Source organism: Chiroxiphia lanceolata, chromosome 18, assembly GCF_009829145.1.
Source record: "Chiroxiphia lanceolata isolate bChiLan1 chromosome 18, bChiLan1.pri, whole genome shotgun sequence".
Taxonomy (NCBI): Eukaryota; Metazoa; Chordata; class Aves; order Passeriformes; family Pipridae; genus Chiroxiphia; species Chiroxiphia lanceolata.
The window spans coordinates 10568954-10588932 of NC_045654.1; the positions used below are offsets into that span (position 1 = coordinate 10568954).

The 19979-nt window shown below is 41.8% G+C and overlaps 1 protein-coding gene across 4 annotated transcripts in view; it reads left to right on the forward strand.

The window, feature by feature from the left end:
* TMEM132B (transmembrane protein 132B) overlaps window positions 1-19979 on the forward strand; it is a 230451-nt gene that overhangs the window by 203821 nt on the left and 6651 nt on the right. For all 4 annotated transcript variants that reach the window (XM_032705898.1, XM_032705902.1, XM_032705901.1 and 1 more), the window contains exons 6-8: window positions 11692-11897; window positions 17939-18212; window positions 19504-19695. In XM_032705898.1, the coding sequence (XP_032561789.1) occupies window positions 11692-11897; window positions 17939-18212; window positions 19504-19695 (672 nt within the window). The remainder of the gene's footprint in view (window positions 1-11691; window positions 11898-17938; window positions 18213-19503; window positions 19696-19979) is intronic.

The window sequence follows — 19979 nt, forward strand, 5'->3', positions numbered from 1 at the left end:
CTTCCTTGGAGTCAATGCTTCGTTGCTGTGTTTTTAAGCACATTTTGTGCGCTATAAATGCCAAGCAAACATTTTCAAAATTACTGAGTGAAGAACTCGGGAGCTGAGTACAAAAAACGAGGGCAAAGTAACACTGAAGCAAATAAAGGGTAGAAGGGAAACGGCGGCTGCAAATATGGGGCTGCATTCTTAGAGCAAACTGCCAGAGTTGTGTCTCCTCCACAGCTCCTTGCAGCCCATCCTGCAGCACCCCCACAGTTAACCTGCTCCTGCAGAGCACCAGGGACGGCTTTTTGTCTCTTTATGAGAGGCAACAGTGGGAGGAAACCACAGGGGTGCAGCTGGATCCTAAATAATTGCACTTAACCATGGTGAGATGGGGAAGGTCCAGCCAGCACTGTTACAGTGGAGAGCTGAGATACTGGGAGGCTTCTCTTTTGTGCTGTTTATTGAATAAGGCAAATGCCCATGGTGTATGGATGTTTCCCAGTATTTGCTGTGGATACCATGCCACTAGAACTATTTAAGTTACAGCTTGTTTGTTTTTTATGATGTTGTCGGTGAGTGTGGTTTTCTAAATTCTAGTAGACAGCCATTTGCTAAGATCTTCTGTTCTTACAAACTTGACAATGTGGCTTGTTTAATCACCTTATGTTATTATTGATATTTTCATATTGTGTAACTAATTTTGCTGAGGAAAAATATATTACTGCCTACTTTGATCTCCTTAATTCTTGTAAAAAGATGGTTCCAGCTTTGGCGCATTTAAAGTATACACAGATGGTTTTGTACAGGAGCATCACTTCTTGGAGAAGGTTGATGACCTTGTCTGAGTCCGTGGGTCAGGGTGAGAAAAGATGCTGTTTAGTGAGGCTGCTGCTGCCTGTCTTTTGAATTATTTTTCTGTCTGTCACAGGGAGTTCAGCAAGCTCAGGGAAAAGCCTGAGGTACCTGAAAATGAAGGTGATTCTAAATAAAGAAGGCTAGGATGAGACTGACAGGCAAGAATAGAACTAAGGGAAAAAACATAAGGTATCCTGAAAAGCAGAAATCTGGCTGGAGCAGCTCATCCCTTCCCAATTCCATAACTCAGTGCAGGATGTTGGTGCAATCTTTCCTAAACCCTTGGCTGTGGCTACAGCCACTGTGTGTGTGCTGCTCTCTGGGAAGACAGAGGAGATGCCCATGAGTGCAATCTGTCATAACTGGGGTGGCTTTTTTACCTCATGAGAAGTGAACCCTTTGTACCAAACCTTTTCCATGGCTTCTGAAGTCTCTGGAAGTGCCACTGACAAGCGGGCGAGGTGCAACAGCAAAGTACAAGTGTGTTTTCTAGATAGCAGCCTGTTAAGCAGCACAGGCAGCCAGGAGTGAGTTTTTGGTTATTCTAGTTTGAATAAAATATTTGCTGCATAATCCCCTTGAAGCTGAGTGCATAGCTAGAGATGAAGTGGACTGTGGATTGGCAGAGCAGAACACATCTGCATGAGAATGGCCCTTAATGTTGAATCAATAAGTGCAGATGCCCTGCACTGAACATGAGTTCCCTGAGAACTGGTGACCTTCACCAGCTGCAGGGGCTGTCGTGTTGGGCAACAAGGAAGGCAGCAAAGTGGTAAAATCCAAACATCTCACTACCACAAAGAAGGGTGCTCTCTCAAGTTAAATCAATAGGCCTGCATCTATGACCTGCATAAAACACGAGACTTAATAGAGTTCTTTCAGTGAACAGAAGCTGATAGCTTTGGTAGCTACAAACTGAACTTCAGAGACGCCTGCTGGAGGGGATGTCATGCTATAAAGATGAGATTATTGGCAGGCAGAAATTATTGCCTTAAAACTCATGAGCTTTTCCCTCCTTGAAAGTCTGGAGGTATTTACAGTTAAGAACTCTGTCAGTGGTGAGAACCCTTGTCTCTTTTTTCTTGTTACCCTTTAGCAAACAGAAAATAAAGTGGACATATGGTGCTCCCTGGTACTTGCCACACTGACCAAAGTGATTTTGATGGAAAGACTCTTTTGGCTTTGTCAAAGATTGGTGCATGCACAGGAACATGTTCCATGGGGATGTGGGGATCCCCCTCTCTTAAGCCCCCTTTGAAAGTCTTTCTGTGTGGAGAATAGAACAGATAGGGGAAGACATATAGCTAGAAGCTGTAAGAGCTTAGAGGGACAAAAATAAAAGGAGAGCTGAAAAGGGGAAACAGAAAGAAATACACTAAAGGGAAGAATATGAAATCTATCACAGAATAAGGTGAATGGACAGAAAAAAATCAATGGTTATTGGCATGCCCTTCCAATGGCAAAGGCTTTTAAACAAATCTGTATTTCCTGAGGCCCTTGCCAGAGGCTTTTAGGGAAGATATCTGGGTGATTAGGCAGATGTGGCATCATTAAAGGAGTAATGATCCAGACAAGCAACCTGTCCTGGTTTGCTCATCCTTTGTTACAGTGCTGGTTGAATTACTTCCTGTTAAGGCCATAATACACCTGTAGGCTTTGTGGTTAGGAAAGAGAACTCATAACTTCTAGGAAAAGAGCCAGATTCGTATGTTTTCTGATTCCAGGGATATGTTTTTATTTTGTACATAGCTTTTACATATACTTCTCTTGTGATGAAGTGAACTGGTCTAATTTTAAGAGAAGATACGAACCTTTTTCCACTGCTCCCAGGTTTTTATGTTCTCTCACTCTGGCATGTTTTTCTGTATCTACACAGCCCTAAGGGAAGATGTCAAAAAACAAACTAAAAGAGAAAAATCCCAAATTACAACAGAAGACTTATGGCAGCACTCTGCAGTTTGTCACTTATCTTTCATGCATGAGTTGGAACGGTTGTTTTTGTCCAGATTCGATGGGGAAACAGAAGAACTTTACAGATCTGTCTTGGCATTCAGACAGAGTTCATCCAAGTCCATGCACTGGGGCTGTAGATGGGAGAAGGACTGATGGATAGGAAGAACAACTCATTTGTAGCTGGATTTTAACAGGCTCTTATTTGGTGAGAAAGAAGCCCAGTCCCCCCGTGTCGTATGGATTTCGAAGCGAAGATGATGCACAGTGAAGGAGTCAGGTAGCTCTGCACTGATTTTTCTGGTAATTCAATCTCTGCCTTTAAGTGAAAGCCAATAGCAAAGTATTGATTTTCATAGGTCATGGTTTCTGAAGAGCTCTGTGAAAAAAGGTAAATCTTGTGTCATCCCAAATGTAGGCACTTTGACATTTGTTCTCACTGTGACTCGCAGGTTCTGAAAAGTTCTCCTCAAAAGGGAAAGCTCTGTGGTCTGTTATGTGTTTTGCAGACCCTTGTAGCCCTTGGGTCTGCAGCCCCCAACAGAACCTTTCTGCTGTGATGTCTGGGAGCTTTGGACAAGCCAACCCAAATCTTCCTAGTGCAGGGCCACCTGCACACAAGCCACACACGACCTCCTGAGCCACACACGGTGTGTCCTCAGGGCTCCTCTTCTGTTTTGATGGGCTTTGATGGGCTGTGTCCTTGTAAAAAAAGGATTATGACAGTTAATTCTCTTTGTAAAATACATGGAGATGACTAGCAGAGAACCTCTAGAGAAGCATAAACACTGTTCCATGACTTGGGGCAGGCATGTGTCACGTGGAGCTGAACTGATGAATTTGGATAGCAGTGTGTAGGGAAAGATGTAATCCTGGGCAATGCCATTTCCTTAACACTGTCCTTTGCCCACGGTGGAAGACACTTAAAGGTCAAAAGCTCCAGCACATTAATGAAAGAGGAAATAAAGGTGGGAGGGGTTAACAGATGTCAGTGTCCCCTTACTCCTGCTGGCCCTTTAGGTGGAGAACACATCGGTGCATGTCAGTGAGAAAACATTTCCATCTTCAGTGCAGCGTATTCACTGCTATCAGTGCAGTAGCCAAACATTTGTGTTACAATTGCACCAGGCATTTGTAATTATGCACATATAATTACATATATAATTATAAATATATGTAATTATAAATAATTATTTGAAATTATTAGAATATTCTGCTCCTCAGAGGCCAGGATGTGTTTCCTTCACCCTTGTTGGAGTTTGGATTTACTGACACAATAGAAGTCTAAGAAAAGACAGCAAAGGAGCTGAGGTCACCCTGAGCATTGTCCCCAAATGGGGCTGTTCTTGTAGGATTTGTTATGTTCCACTCACTGATCCTTCCTTTATCAGAAGGAAAATTCCCTCCTCTACTGCTCCAGGTGGAGGACACAGAGGCAGCTGATCAGATCAGATTTTCATTCTTGTCATTCTGGAGCTCACTGTAACCCCCCTGTGACACAGAACCAGTGCAGATGTGGTCCCTGTGGGAGTGACACAAGGGGGCTTTGCCCCAGGGCACCATCTGGCTTGGTTGCCTCTGATCCCACAGAGGTTGTTCCCTTTACCCTTAAGCTTCCCTTGTTTCCACCTTGGATTTCTCCTCCTCTGGTCTGGCAAGAAACCACAGCTCAGAGTAGGAAGACCTCTAGGTGTAGAGCATCAGAGACAGTGGGTTATAGAGTCCAGACCCTCCCAGACCCTTTACTGAATAGGGAGCTCTCTCCTAATGCTGATCATCTGTGCCACTGTATATTAGATCAATAAAACAGTCCAGTATAGTCCAGTCTTGTGAGACTGGAGAAGGAAAGTAATTTTTTAGGTAAAGCCTCTTGACATCTTCCCCAAATAATTTTATTGAAGCACTTGGCTGAATGGATGCAGTTTGAGGGCTGCTTTTGTTGGCTGTGTTGGCTGTCTGAATGTCCCTTTTTTCCTTTTTTTACTAATTAATGAATTATTTGTTGCTCAGAGACTAAAAACTAGCTGGGAAGACTTATGAATGTTGATGCAGTAATGTCTAGGCATAGGACCAGAGTTTTCTTTAAAAAATGAAAGTGTATTACTGTGCATTTAAGAGCTCTTTTTGGATTTTTTTCTGTTTTCCTATTGATCCTTTAGGATAAGGATGGTGTATCCTTGTATTATTGGGACAAGATTAAAGGCTAGATTAGTGTGGCAAATATTCATGACTTAAGACATTACTCTTAATACTGTTAAGCTCACAAGCTTTATTGCTTGTCTGTCTAGTCTTTTTCTGGGCTTTACAGTGCTGTTGTAGTTGCCATATATTCACATTGCATTCACAGGGAAGGGGGGCAGCTGTCCCCCAGGGGGAGAAGCAGCACACAGGGCTCCTTTGCTCTGTGGAGTAGCCCAGGAGCAGCACAAGGACTTCACAGGCACTGACTCTGTTGTGATCATCCTCCTCTTTGCTCCACAGCATTTCTGTGCAGCTGGGAAGGGCTGAGCTGCCAGTGTCCTACACGGGTTCTGTGCACACTTAGTGTCCTGGAGCTTTTTGCACACTGTGTCGTAGCAAATATAAAATATTTGCGGAGGTGAGGAAATGTGGAGTTGATTTGCATTCTCCAGGAAGGTTGAGAAACCAACAGGAGCAGAAGAGTGTTTTATATGTATATATAACTGTAGCTTCAGCAGTTACAACTGGTCTGCTGGTGTTTTTTTCAAGTACACAGTCTTTAGAAACTTCTATTTCCCCTGTTAGAATTTCATTGGAAAAAATGGAAGGATACGGAATACATGAAATTGAATGAATATGCATGTAATTGTTCCTTTTTCTTTAATTTCATGGAGCCTTAGATCTTAAATTTCAGTCACAGGGATTAGAGCCATGAATCATGAACACTAAGTTTACTTAGTACATAGCAAATTACTTTTAAAGCCCATTATTTTACAAAAACCGTTACATCTGATGTTACATCTGCCTGAATATTTCCCTTCTTACTTTTCTCACCAATGTACAAATGATTCTGTCAGCCTGTAACCCCATTTGTGTGAGCAATTCAAGTGGGGGGAAAAACAGAGCTGGGGGAAAAAACCCCACCTTAGCTTATAGTTCAAACATATGTGTTATTTTCACCTAATTAACAGTTTTTACAGAGCAGGTTCAGTGTTTGCAATTAGAGTCGGTGCAAGAAAGAGCTGGTACCATATGCTGGGGTTTCACCAGATAAACAACTCCTAAGCCCTTCTGGGATACCAGCTGATGAATATGAAGAGTGTGGATGTTTACTTAAACTAACAAGTGTTGGTAATGCCTAATCTGCAGAAGTGTAAGGATCAAATACTTAAGCAAAAGCCACCTCAGACAAGCATGTGCTTAAAATTTGTGCTGGTGAGAGATCCTTTATCTCAGCGCAGAGTATGAAGATGTCTGTCTAGAGATAAGCATGCCTGTCTGGGAAGGATGTTGGCCCAGGAGAGGCACTGCATCATGGTGACAAGGCAAACAGAAGCCATGCTGATTTGCATACTAGATTGCTTAAAAGAAACAGAAACTCGTGGAGCAAGAATGGGACTGGCACGATTTTGATCACAAATGGACAAGGAAGCAGGAGATCCTGCTCTGAGTTCCTCTCCATGTTTTCTCATTATCAACAAAAGTAGTAGTTGAATGCAAAAAACCCCAAAGTATTCCTGAAGCTTCCCCCCACAAACAAACTGTGCTGATTGAAATGAGCTTGAACCACATGAAATAAGTTTCATGTGCACCTGCTCTTCTGCATCCTGGCAGTGGAACTTCTGCTCCATCAAGAGATAATTGCAGTTTGTCCAAACAACTTGAAATATGACATACCTCTTAAAAAACACTGCCTAAAATTCTCCATTCCAAGCTTGTGTCACAGTTGGCTGTCATTGCATTACAATAGACAGTTAAGTCCTCACATCCTTGAAAGCTCCTGGTCTGAGGCCAGTAAATCAGTAGAAAGTCTCTCATTGATTTCAGTAAGGGTTGGATCAAACCTAAAAAGACATGCTCTATCCCCTACCAGTTCCATCCCATTTGTCTTCCACACATCAAAGTAGAGTACCATCTGCTTTCCCAACCAGCTGTAGAAATGCCTGTGCTAAGACCAACAGCAACACAGCCACCACTATAATTTAGTTATTGGTATCACGCATCATTTCTTCTTGTGCAGGTGAGGTGACATTCGTGGTGGACCAACCACTGAACCAGGTACTGTGAGCAAAGATATTCTCTTATCTTCCAAAGACACCAGAATCCATATGGCCATGGATTTGACCTAATGAAGATGATCTCTCTTTCTCAATCTGCACATGGCAATGATAAATGAATGGGGAGAGCAGAAACGGTAACTTTTAATTCCGATAGAATTCCTCAGCTTGCATTTTTAGTAGAAAAAGTGCAATTAAAAGCACAGCTGATGGGTAAAGGATGGAGCAGAGAACATTTTGGCAGCCCCCATGTACTGCTATTAGCTGCCTCCCAATTGCTTCCAGTATTCTCCCTCCATAATCAATAAGAATGAGACGCCAGAGTGGCTGCCCTTGTGAGCAGCTGCACCACCACTGTGGGTGCACAGCAGTTACTACTGACCCTGAACTCAGGCTGAGCAGTGGGCTGGAGTTTGAAAGCAGCCTCCTTTGGTCCTCCCCTTTCAACCTGTGCATCCACCAAACCTGTCATCTCCAGCAGGAACGCCCCTGCACGGCACGTGGGAAAGCAAATGAGAGCAGCTGCTCTGCACCTGGGACTGAAATCCTGGCAGATCTCATGTGTTGCTTAATAATTTTGCATAGATCAACAGTTTTTGAATAGTGCACACTTCATTCTGTACAGCAGGTTTTTAAACTCTCATTGTACATTCATGGATCATTGCACCTTTTCTAAGCCACAGCAATTGTCTACATTGTTAAACCAAAATGTTAATGTCTTCCATGCTGTCCTTCCCTCTAGTTCACTGCATTTCAATGGGGGTTAAATGGTAAAAACACTCTAAAACTTCAAATATCCATTCACATCATTACAAGCTATACCTACTCTCATCTCTCTCCTCTCTCCATTTCCTGCTTCTCTTCATCAGTAGTGTTAAATCTACAGAGAAAATGAGCAGGGCCTTCTTCAATAAAACAATAGGGTATCACTAACTCTGTGGTGTTAATTGCTGCTGAGCTGCTATTGAAATGGTCTCATGTTGTCCACGTGGAGCTCTGTGCATCTGTGTAATTGGTAATCCCCTCCACGAGCCTACTGCTCAGACCCTCATGGTTTTCTGGTCTCTTGAACACATGGCACCTCAGTATATTATCTGTTTTTCCAAATCTGTGCTTTCCTGGACAAAGGGGTTTCCTTTCAATCTTGCTTCTAACTCCTCGTCATTCCGTGTCAGACCTGAGTATAAATTACAGTTTGTATTTTGTACACAAGAACTGTGACTGTCTCCTGTTACATCCCTCTCATTCGGCCTCCTTACAAAGCTGAGGGTGAGGTATGAGCTTTGGAATTGAACCTGCATGCAAAGATGAACCACAAGCAGGCATTTAGTTGTTTTCTTGTCAGTTCTCTGTTTTACCTGTTGACCCAAAGGATATATAAACTTTTGCTGACCTGAACATCCAATAGTTTCCCACTTACTCTTTTGGACTGGTAGCTTTTTGTTCTGGATTAGTCTAAAATGAGGAGGCTGTGACAGACTGTACAGGGCAAATTGTGCTTTTTACAATTACTTGTGGGGATTGGAGCCAACCACCTGCTTCAAAGCCCGGAGAGGTTAATTGCAGCTCTCTTTGCCTTGACCTGCATACTGGAGCACATCAGGGCCATCCTGCCCTCCTGCTTGCAGACTGTCTCAAACAGCACTTTCTGGTTCTGTCAGGCAGTTGACAATAGATGGTGACAGACTGTTTTAAACAGGCTTGTTCTGTGCATTTTAGATGAGAGGGTGGCATTCTCGTTCTACTCACTGTGTAATGTTTGCAGGAGAGACTTAACAGCCGTTTTCCTCTTTGTTCCCTCAGAACCAGCAGCTCAAAAGAATTCTCTGTGTTAAGTCACCTGCTAATGCAGCTCTGCCCATGTTTCCCTGCTGTGGCAGAACTTGCCCCATGGCAAACCTGTGCATTTTCTGATGTAAACAGGGATGCCCTCTCCAAACCCCAGCAGCAGGTCATACAAGTTCCCCTTCCAGCAGCATCACGAGCCACTTCTGGCAGTCAGAGTGTGGCTAGAAAAGTATGGAGGGGACTTTAAAGGAGAGAAAGTGAAGGGCAACATTTGTTATAGGCTATTGGCCAGAGAATACAGCTGGCACCGAGTCCCCAAAGCTCAGAGTGTGTTTCTCAATCCCTCTTTGCTTTGGAGCATCAGAGTGCTGTTAGCATGAAATCACAGCTCCCCTGTGAGACCTGGAGGAAATCAGTGTTCTTTCCTCAGTGTGCAGCAGGTCCCAAGTGAAATAGGAGTACTGGACATTTTCTAGACACGCTCAAGGTTCTCATTTCCTTCAGCTGAACCAAATTTATGTTCAGGTAGCAGCGGCTCTAAGGTTAGAGAATAAAACATGGCAGTAGTTAAATATGTGTGAGTGCAATAGAGGCTTCCTCTTTGAGCTTTAGTCTAGCCTGCTTTATCATGGAATTCAGGTGGATTCAGTTGGCTGCAGTTGTTTTCATCCTTACTTGTACAAACTTAATTTTCCTTTAAATTATCTGGTTTGCTTGTACCTAGTAGAGTAAACCCAAATTCCAGATAGAGAACTGACAAAATAGTGTCTCTCTTCAAGTTTTCCAACCTGGGTTGGATTATTTTCTGGAATATACACTTAATATACACTTAAGTGAATCAAGAGCTCTGAATGCTACACAGGACCACTGGGTGAACTATAGCATAATTATGTATACTGATTTGTACTTACCTCTTGGTCAGTATATAAATGACCAAATGTCTCTGTCTAGACATATAATCTGTGAAATTTGTAAGCCTAGACTTATATTTTTATAGGTACAATTAATGCCCATCTTTCAGTTCCCTAATTTAGCACCTTTCTTGCCTGCTGTAAAGAAGACAAGAATATTTGAAGCAGCAAGAAGAGAATCTGAAATATTAGCTGTTGTCTTGTCAGATATTAGTTATTCCCCTGATCCGGTCTTGATGTTTATCCCTCCCTCTTTGAGTTTTCTTAATTATTTCTGTCTTGTATTAATTCTCACAAACTCCCTAGATGTAGGCTTTATGGTTTAGAATCTCAACTGCTCATTCAATTAATGGGCTTGCTTAATGTGCTTAAACTTTCCAGAGACACTTGTGACACATTACAAGGGGGGAAAAAAGATTCTGAATATGCTCCATCTCATTTGTGGTACTCCTGAGCCTGGAGTCCATTTTAAGCTCTATATCAGATTATTTAGATTTATTATTTTTTTATATTCCTGTACTCATTAAGCATTTACATGGAAGGAGTATTCTCTCCAGAAGAGTGACTTAGTTTCCTTTGCCCCTTCCCTCACCACCTGATTTAGCCCCTTTGTGAAGAAGCAATTGATTGTAGTTTCAGTACACGGAGTAGGATCTGAGAAGCTGACTTGAAAATGGCAAATGTGGAAGTGCAGCTCTTTTCTTTTATATATGAGTATTGCATATTTTTTGAGCAAAACAAAATGGCTGCTAGAGATTTTCTGTAATTTTTCTTGGCTCAGTAACCCCCAATTCCTGCTAATATCTGAAAAGATTTGAGGTAGGTGTGCAGAGGAAAGCCAGCCTGTGTTTCAGCATATTCCCCACTGAAGTCTACATGAGTTCTCTCAGTAACTCCAGGAAACCAGAATTTAAACACTGGCTTAGCCAGGATCCCTGTGGATCCCAGTCCCAGTGCATTGTACAGCCTGACACAGAACAGTCCTGACAAGAGAATAAAGTCCATTTCAGTAACACAACTGCATCTCATGAGCTGTGGGTTTAAAAGATTAAAACCACAGTACATGGACTCCATTAGAAACCATCCCCTCTCTCTCTCCCCAGCAGAATGTAAACCTGTATATAGATACCAGTACATGTACATGTGCATGTATATACATATATACGAGCACGCTGTACATGAATCTAAATGTGTGTATGTATATATAATCTGAAAGTATACACACATTCATAAATATATTAGGAAATCCTACCTCATGGAGAAGGAGTCTCGTCTTTCCAGGGTGCAGGTTAAAGGTGTTGCCACCTCATGTTCTTTGTATAAATAAGATCTGTGCTCAGGACCTTCATTTTGTGCCAGGGGATCCCTGAAACCAAGAGGGCAGATGAGTTGCAGTATAGAGCCCACATGCTTGTTTTAGCAGTGATTTCATAGAAAGACACAAAACAACTATGAATACATTTTGTTAAAACAATTACTGAGAAGTTCTAAAAGTTAATGCTCCTGCTGCACTTCTGCTCATGAGCCATACGGGGATCTTTGTCTTTCAGCATTACAGTGCTCAAGGAAAAGGGAAAGGATTCTGGTTTATGGTTCTGAGTCAGTCTTTTTCTTACTAACATATGGCCCCATTTTTTTCCTGGTTCTTTAAGCAAGTTGTAAACATAAACGTTGATGCACATGGAGTTTGATTCACGAAGAGTTTAATTTGCCTAGTATAAAAGATTCACACAGGTTATATAACATCATTAAATTATTTTTGTAGTTTGAGTAGTATTCTTTGAGGAAAGCAGAACTCTTTCCCTGGGGTCCATTTATCACTGTTTGCTCCTAATTAGAAAACTGAAAATGCAATATGCATGACTTACATTTTCAGTGTTGTCTTTGGACTGATGTATCATTCCTTGTGCTTCCTCAGGAACTTTTATTCATTTCCTAATTTTTTTTATTTTTTTTTTAAGGTTTCTGACAGCTGTGACTCCATCTTCGTTAATGGCAAGGAAATGAAAAGCAAAGTGGATACTATTGTTAACTTCACTTATCAGCATTTTACCACCCAATTAGAAGTGACGGTCTGGGTTCCAAGGCTCCCGCTGCAGATAGAGATCTCTGATACAGAGCTTAGCCAGATCAAAGGCTGGAGGATACCTGTCACCTCCAATAAAAGGTATGCTTTCAGTATTAACTCAGTCCAGACACGTGCCTCTGATTTTAGAACACAACGATTTTTAGAGTACTTCTCAGAATCTAAAATCTCCTGTTTGCCACTAGCTTTACAGTCTGCCTTTAGCCTTCATTAAAACATCCAACAATGATATCAGTAGGTTACATTTTATCCTGATCTATACAGTTTAAAAGTCCGTGGCTTTGCCTGGAGCGTTAATCAATTCCACACAATCTCAGGGAATCGTATCACACATTCCAATGTGCAAAGCTGGGGAAAAGGACCTGGAACTCTCCCATTGGTATGTAACATCACTTGTGTGTGTGTGTGTGTGTGTGTGTGTGTGTGATGTTCAGCACTGCCAGTACTCAAGTTTCTGTCTATGGTGATGAATAATAGGGCCAAGGAGGGAGTCAGGTGATGGGGGTTGGACAAGATGATCACTAAAGGGCTCTTCCAACCCAAACCATTCTGTGATTCTTTGGATAGTTATTCAGTCTCTGTGCAGATGCACTCTACAGCAGACCTGGCTGAAGCATTTTATTTAGCAGATCTGAATTAAGTAAAAAACAATTTACTCTCCTATTGACAACCATGTTCTGATGAATGGATTCTACCAGGAAAAAGTGGATAGGGAAAAAGAAGGGAGAAGGGGGCAGGGATTTTGAGCTCTGTGCCCATCATTCCCTCTTGAAAATACCCACTCTAGAATAACCATCATTTGGACAATTTGCAAGATTAAGAACTTCCAGGAACACTGCTATATTGCTGAATTTCAGGCGAAGTTGAAAAACATTACTGAAGAACAAGGTATGACACCAGCTCAGATTTATATTACAGTGAAAAAGCCTTTCTGGCAGCAGTAACTGCAGTGCTAAACACTGTGGCAGTTCTAGCTAAAGCACTCGATTGCCCAGGAGAACATCTCAGCTATTGCAGAGCCTTAAAGAGACCAAACAGGACAGCAGGGGAATAGAATTGCCCAACACTTTATGTGGGTATAAAACTAAGGGCAATAGGACACAATTTGCAGGATATTCAGATAATGAGCTCCAGAGAATGGGACTGACTTACCTCTTGATATGTGGATATTTTTTTTGGCTGTGACAGAAGAGGTGATGAAGATCTGGCACAAGAGAAATAAGTGTGTTTGCTTCAGTGATAAAGGCAGCGTTGCCCTTTGTGGCAGGCAGAGCTGTGCTAGGTGAGGAATGAATGGATGCCAACTGCTTTAAGTTCCACTGAGCTTACCTGCTTCTGCCTGTAATGTGCCTGGTGCTGCACCACTCCCGTAGGCACAGGTCCTGCTAAAACCAGTGGGGATTTTGCAGAGTAAACAGCTGCAGGATTAGGCTGTTGGTGTTTATTACAGCAGTAAACGTTGAGCAGCAAGCTCGGTGAGTGAGACATTCAGCTGTGGCTGAGAGTCGTGGACATTCTGAAGTTAAATCCATTACACACCATGCTGGAAATTTACCCCCTGGTTCTGATTTATTTGGCCAGCTGAAATAAAGATAATGGTCTGAGAGTCTGCTCTGTTTGCAACCTGGCAAGCTGTGCAAAGTTTTGATGCAGAGCACTTGCTGCTGCTCGGGTTGCATCTGAACTGCTGGCACATCTTCAGCAGGCATTTTCCATGGAGGGAAAGCATGGACACCATGTCATTCCCCAGAACTGCAGCTGGTAGGTCATGGCATTGTGTGTCAGCAGTCCACACCCGTGTGAACGGGAAAGGTTTCAACTGGAAATTAATTATCTCTTGTTTTATTGACCATTCATGTGGATTTCTTTAACTTTGCAGGGTATTCTAAATCAATAGTCAGTCTAGGACTAGAATTAGTTGTGCTCAGTTTGACATTTACTTTGTACATAAGGTTTTTACATTTCCTTTATTTTTAGATTTGGATGGCTTTTTATCTGAGATTTAGTGGCTTTTCATGTTGGTTCTTTTTTATTATTACTATTTTCCTCTTTATTTTTTAATCTGCTTATTCCACCATCTCATCCACGTTTCCCAATATCCTAAACATGGGGGAGTTTTTTGATGAGTTTTTAAGTGGTGACCTGAAGCACACAAGACATTTGGACTACAGGAAGGAGCTGCAGGTTGTTTTCCTGAACCCTCATTCCAGAACAGAGCCAGAAGACCACATTCACTTATTCTGAGCAATGGTGCAGCCTGGAATTCTTCAGAGTGCCTGCCTGGTCTGCCTAATACAGTGTTAGTGCTGCAGAGTAAAGATGATGCCTTATGTGATACCTGAGTAGGTTTGAAAGAGAGCAAGCAGAGTGCTTTTGTCTTTGGAAAAAACCCCAAAATCCAAGCATTTCCCAGCAGGTGGAAGCCATAGCATCACGTTGCTCCACACTTCATTTTCATGTAAGACCCAGTATTTGGAGTTTGCATGAGGTTTTTGATATCTATCCTTGAAGGAAACCCATGGATTCTTTCAGAAGACCCTGCCAACAGGCTTAGGCAGTCTTAAACTTAGGTTCAGTCACACAGAGCCCACAGGTCAACTGAAACTGTACCACCGTCCTCAGGTGTGGTCATGGAAGGACAGCAGGGTGGCTTCTTTGTTCCTCACCTCACACAGACAGAACTATCTTCTGTTCTCCTCCTGTTCGCCAGGGTTGGTGTCCTCACACCACTGCTTGTCTTCTCAGCAAGAACTAAACATTGCTAGAAAGTCATTCATCAGTATACAGAGGTAAAATTTTGGAGCATTTTTTTTTAGGGATTGTGCAGAGACACTTCAGCAACCTCCAAACTTCCCTGGCTCCCCGAGGCCTCGTTCCCACACACACAGAGTGTGGCTGTGCTGGTTCAGTTGTCTGAGGGGGTGAGCCAGATGGCAAAATAGAACTGGGTTTACAGTAATCTTTTAAACGTTTTTATTGGTGCTGTTGACAAAAGAAACGCTTGTGAAACTCCTGCCTCAGCATGGTTGTTCTTCATCTGAATATAGCTGCTTCTGGTTCAGACCTGAGACAGTGTTTATATGCCCCAAATCACATCTGTTCTTTCCAGTCATGTTTGTTGATCCAATAAAATGTATTGCTTCTCCCTATAAACCTTGTCATGTTTGTAATTGTAAAATACCTGTGATTAAAGACATGTTTTCTTATCTAACTCCTTGAGTAATTTCCACAAAGCAATGAATAAGACAGGGTCTTCACAAAAATTTTACAAATGCCCCACGCACAGTTCAGTTTGAACTGTGTTGGTTTTCAGCTGGTCTGAACTGCTGTAATAGCAGGAACTTGCTAGAGGAACAGAAAGGAAAAAACAGGCTGTTTTAATGCCAGAAACTAGAAAAAGCCCCTCGTCGCCCCTATGTAAGAGCTGTAATACAATTTACCAGATCGGTCTGCAAATATGTGGCAAATCTTTATTATTATCAAGAGGAGAACTTGATCTATGGTGAGTGCTACTGCAGATATGAAGAGCCTCCCTTGACAGATGAAAGTTGGCTCCACGGATCATCTCATGACTAATGCATGGTGCTTGAACCAGCATGGGCTGACAGAACTACTGCAGTGGGCTGCAAAAACCCACAGCCTCAGCAAACAATAGGTGTATATTTAAATTAAAGTCAAATATTAGAGTGTAGAAGAGGTCCAGGCAGACTCTGCTAGTCTAACAAGAACATTTATTTTGATTCCTCGTGCATCTGCAAAATAATTACCTTCGTCTTGAAGTTCCTGCACTAGCTCTGTGCACACATATTTACATGGGATGAGCGGCTCCAACTTGCATTAATAGGGATTGCAGGGCTGAAGTCTCCCAGAACAAGCTGGAAATTTAATTTCAGTACATATTTGCAACTGGGATAGCACATTGTTTTTGGGAGGGTCCCAGGGAGGCTGATATCACAGAGTGTGACTTCAGATGTGCTTCACTATCAGGCACAGGGGTCACTGGGCTGTGTCCGGCTCTTCTTTGGTCCTGTCTGGTACTCAAGACAAAAGCAATAAAAGTTTGCCTGAGTTAAAAGCAGGAAAAAATAAACTGCTTCAGTTAAACCCCTGTGTGAGTGCTGCCCCTCAGAAGAAAAGCCATACTTTAAGGTGAATTAAGTGAAACTGGATCCAAACCATTCCATTTGTGAGTAACAGCATCTGCACAAAGCTGGAGCACGCTGTAAATTCACTCCTTTAGTTAATTGACTTTAATGTCCTATGGAGATAAGGCCTCAGAGATTTTTGTTAATAGGTAGACTGTATTTTCAAGATCTGTAAAAACACCAAATTGCATTTCTCCTTGAACTGTGAGTGGAGTTATGTGCAGCTTATTTCTGTAGCTTTCACTAAATCAACTTCTAGTGGTTTGCATTTTGTATCCTAAAGAGATTTTTTTTTTTCATTTAGGGGTGTTCCAAATGTTTTTTAAATACATGACTCTTTTTAATGAGTATTTCAAATTCCAAACCAGCAAAACTGATTTCTTTAGGGTTTTTTTAACAGAAAACTAACATCTGGCCCGAGAATGTGATGCCTGGTTTGAGAGTGGAGCAAATTAAGAGAGACATACTTAAAGTGCTCACAGGCAGTGTCTATAATGTCGAGTTGACAGATCAGTGATTAGATCAGTGCTACCAGGCACCCTTGTAACAGGGCTGCTGGTTTAACTCAGCTCTCTGGCAAAGCCTTTCTCTGTGTGAAGTGTAAATTAAATATAATTCTGGCAACCTCGGTTCACTCCAGAAAAGCCAAAAAAGCAAGAAGCAAAGTAGAAGAATTCTGAGAGATATTCCTATTGCTGGACACTATTGTTTTACGTACACAAAACCAAAGGCCATTTACTTGAGGCTGAATATATATACTCAGCTAACAAGTGATGCATTGAAAATGTATTCCCAGCATATTAGATTCTGTAACATTGGGACTTTCTGTCATTTTGAAGAGCACAAGGGCTTTTCTTTGATACATTTTCAGTTTACTGTTTGCCAACTTCGTCTTAAAACAATTTATAACACAAGCAATTCTCTTTTATAATAGTTTTTCATAGCTGTTATTTCAAAGGAGAAGATAAAGGAGCACAATAAACACAAAACTACCTCCCAAAATACTCTGGAAAATAAGAGACTTACCCTGTATTTCCCACCCTTGCTATAGAGCCTTCAGGCCCAACAGGAAAAGGAGAAAGGAAAATTATTTCTAAGCAATGAATCCGCAGCATGGGAGCATAGTGAATAAAGGTGTGACCACCTACTGCTTAATACCTGACCTGGAAGAGATAAGAGAATTCATGCATTTGTCCAAAGAATGAACAATAGCAAAAAAAAAAATAAAAAAATGATGGTAAACTGGGTCTTAAAGCAGACGAAATTCTGTGGGGTGTGACAGCACTGCTGTCATGTACAAATCACCCTGATGCCTTCTCTGAGGTTTATGGAAAGCTGTTATACTGTCACAGGTTATATTTTGCAAGAAGGACAGATAGAAAATGTTAAAAGAAGTGTGTCTAATGGTGCAGTTGTTTCTGTGGGGTGAGTGCTGGTCTCAACCACTCTGGCACAGTGTTACCTGAGTAACCAATGTCCTGAGAGGGAACCTAAGTGCCCAGTTTGGTTTTTTGGAAGCCCCATGTGATCATTACATGACTAAACATACCAGACATTTGCATGAACTGTATGAGATTTAAGATAAAATCATAATATATTTCTCAAATGCAGAGGGCTTAATGAACCTATAAGACAGACGTGGGAAGAGGTGGGGTGGCATTGCCTCATAAGGGAACCCCAGAGCTGTTACAATAAATTTGGAGAGATGACATACTTTCAAATTGCTGGGAAGTCCCACTCAAACAAAGAATTCACTAGAAGAAGTGACAGTAGCTTTTAAATTGAACAGCACAAAAAAAAGCTCTATGAGCATCTCACCAAGATTTAGTAACCGACACATCCAAAACCCGGTTTCCTGTTTCCCACACAGCAGCAGATGATAACATTAATCTAATTGAGAACACCCTGCAGCTGAAGCTCTGCAGTGTTGTAGGGAGCTCATGGCAATGCAGATAATGACCATGGATCTATTTACAGGCCCACCCGTGACAGTGAGGAAGAAGAAGATGATGAGAAGAAAGGCAAAGGTTGTACCCTCCAGTACCAACATGCCACGGTGCGAGTTCTTACCCAGTTTGTAGCCGAATCCTCGGAGTTTGGAGGCCACCTGACCTACATGCTGGGCTCTGAGTGGCAGTTTGACATCACTGACCTTGTGGCTGATTTCATGAAGGTGGAAGAGCCCAAGGTTGCTAAACTTCAAGATGGGCGAGTTCTGGTTGGTCGTGAGCAAGGCATCACCACGGTCCAGGTACAGCCTGAGGTGTATCTGCAGCCTCTGTGTTGAGAGTTCTGGGTGCTCACACACAAGAGCTGCTTAGCTTAGAAAAGCAATTGATCTCAGAAAAAAAAAAGAAAAAAGCTTAAAAAAATGGACATGCTAAACATAAAAGGAAGTTTGAATGGGTTTTCGTTGTGGCTATTTGTCCATAAAATACCTTTAAGTGATGCTTTTGAAGAGACTTATCTTTATTAGTGTAACTGGCAACACAGTGAGATTTTCTGACCAGTGAAACAGGTTATATGATGCACACAGCTAGCTTCTTTTAACTTAAGTGGGGCCATGTAAATATAACTGTTAGGAAATTGTGCCAAAAATCTACATGCATCTTTATATACTTGGAAAAATTAGTCCCTAGATATTTGCCAAATGGATCACAAAATGTGGACACAAAAATAATCTTCAGACACCTTTCAGAGTGTTCCTGTTCACCACCTGTCTCTCTTTCTAACTTCACTCACATTTCTTAATCAGAATAAAGGAACACAAGATTTGGGCTCTTCTTAGTAACAGCAAACATCTGTAATGTTCTGTTCCCACTGTTTCCTCTGCAGTCAACACAAAGAAACAGGTACTTTTAGGGCTCAGCTCCTTTCAGCCTAAAACAAATGTCACAAAGAGGTCAAGGGACTTATACCCTTAAGTATTTTGGGTTGGAACCAGGTGATTCTGGCATCACTATAAAGGTATCTGTCTCTTTCTGAGCATGTTAGAAAGAAAGTCTTAGAGGAACTGGCAGGAGTACTTTGACGTTGAAAAATGCAGGCAGACACCCAGTGGGGTTTTCAAAGTTCTTTTGCAAATCTCACTTTGATTTCATTCAGGTTCTCTGTCCCTAGAAAGGCAACAGGCCAAGTCCCTATCAGCCAGGCTTTGTACACTTATTTATCCCCCTGCTGAGTTTCAGTGTTAATCAGTGTCTTACACTCTGCCCTGTGCTGCACTGTGTTCACAGGGAGTTTTACAGACCACACAAAAATGACTTTTTTTTTGAAAAGCAAGTCCATTTAATTTATTCTATACTCCATTGTTGAGACAAAGCTGCAATTTTGAAGTTATTTGTTGCTTTATTAAATTATTTTTTAGATAAAGTAATTTAGCAGCAAATGACTGTAATGTCTTGGGGGAAACATCAGTTCTAGCTTACACACGGATGTGACAAACCCAAGATTTATCTGAAATGTTGTGCTGATTAGAGGCTAATCTTGCTCTACAACAGTTAGTTGCTATTTCATGCAAGGTGTTTGCTTTCTCTTTCAAGGTTCTGTCCCCTCTTTCGGATTCCATCTTGGCAGAGAAGACAGTGATAGTTTTAGATGACCGGGTAACCATTACAGATCTAGGAGTACAACTAGTTTCAGGCTTGTCTGTGTCCTTGCAAATCAGCAAAGGAAATAAGAGAGCAATCGTTTCTACCACCTCTGCCTATGATATCCTTCACACTCCAAAACAGGTATGGTCCAAAGTAGTATATAGAATTAACTAATGTGTTTACTGTGCTTTGTCAGAAGCGAGGGAAAAGTTACTTGCTGTAAATTTTAGAGAGCACATGCAATGTATGGCTGTGAAAAGCAGTCACTTCACATAGTAAAGGCTGTTTATCTTCCTGACCCACTCCTATGGTGCAAACACCTGTACAGAATGACCATTAAACTCTTCAGAACTAGTTTGGAGACCTTCACAGCACAGAAAAAGTGATGGATGTGTCCAGGCATGCAAAATGCCACAGAAAGCATG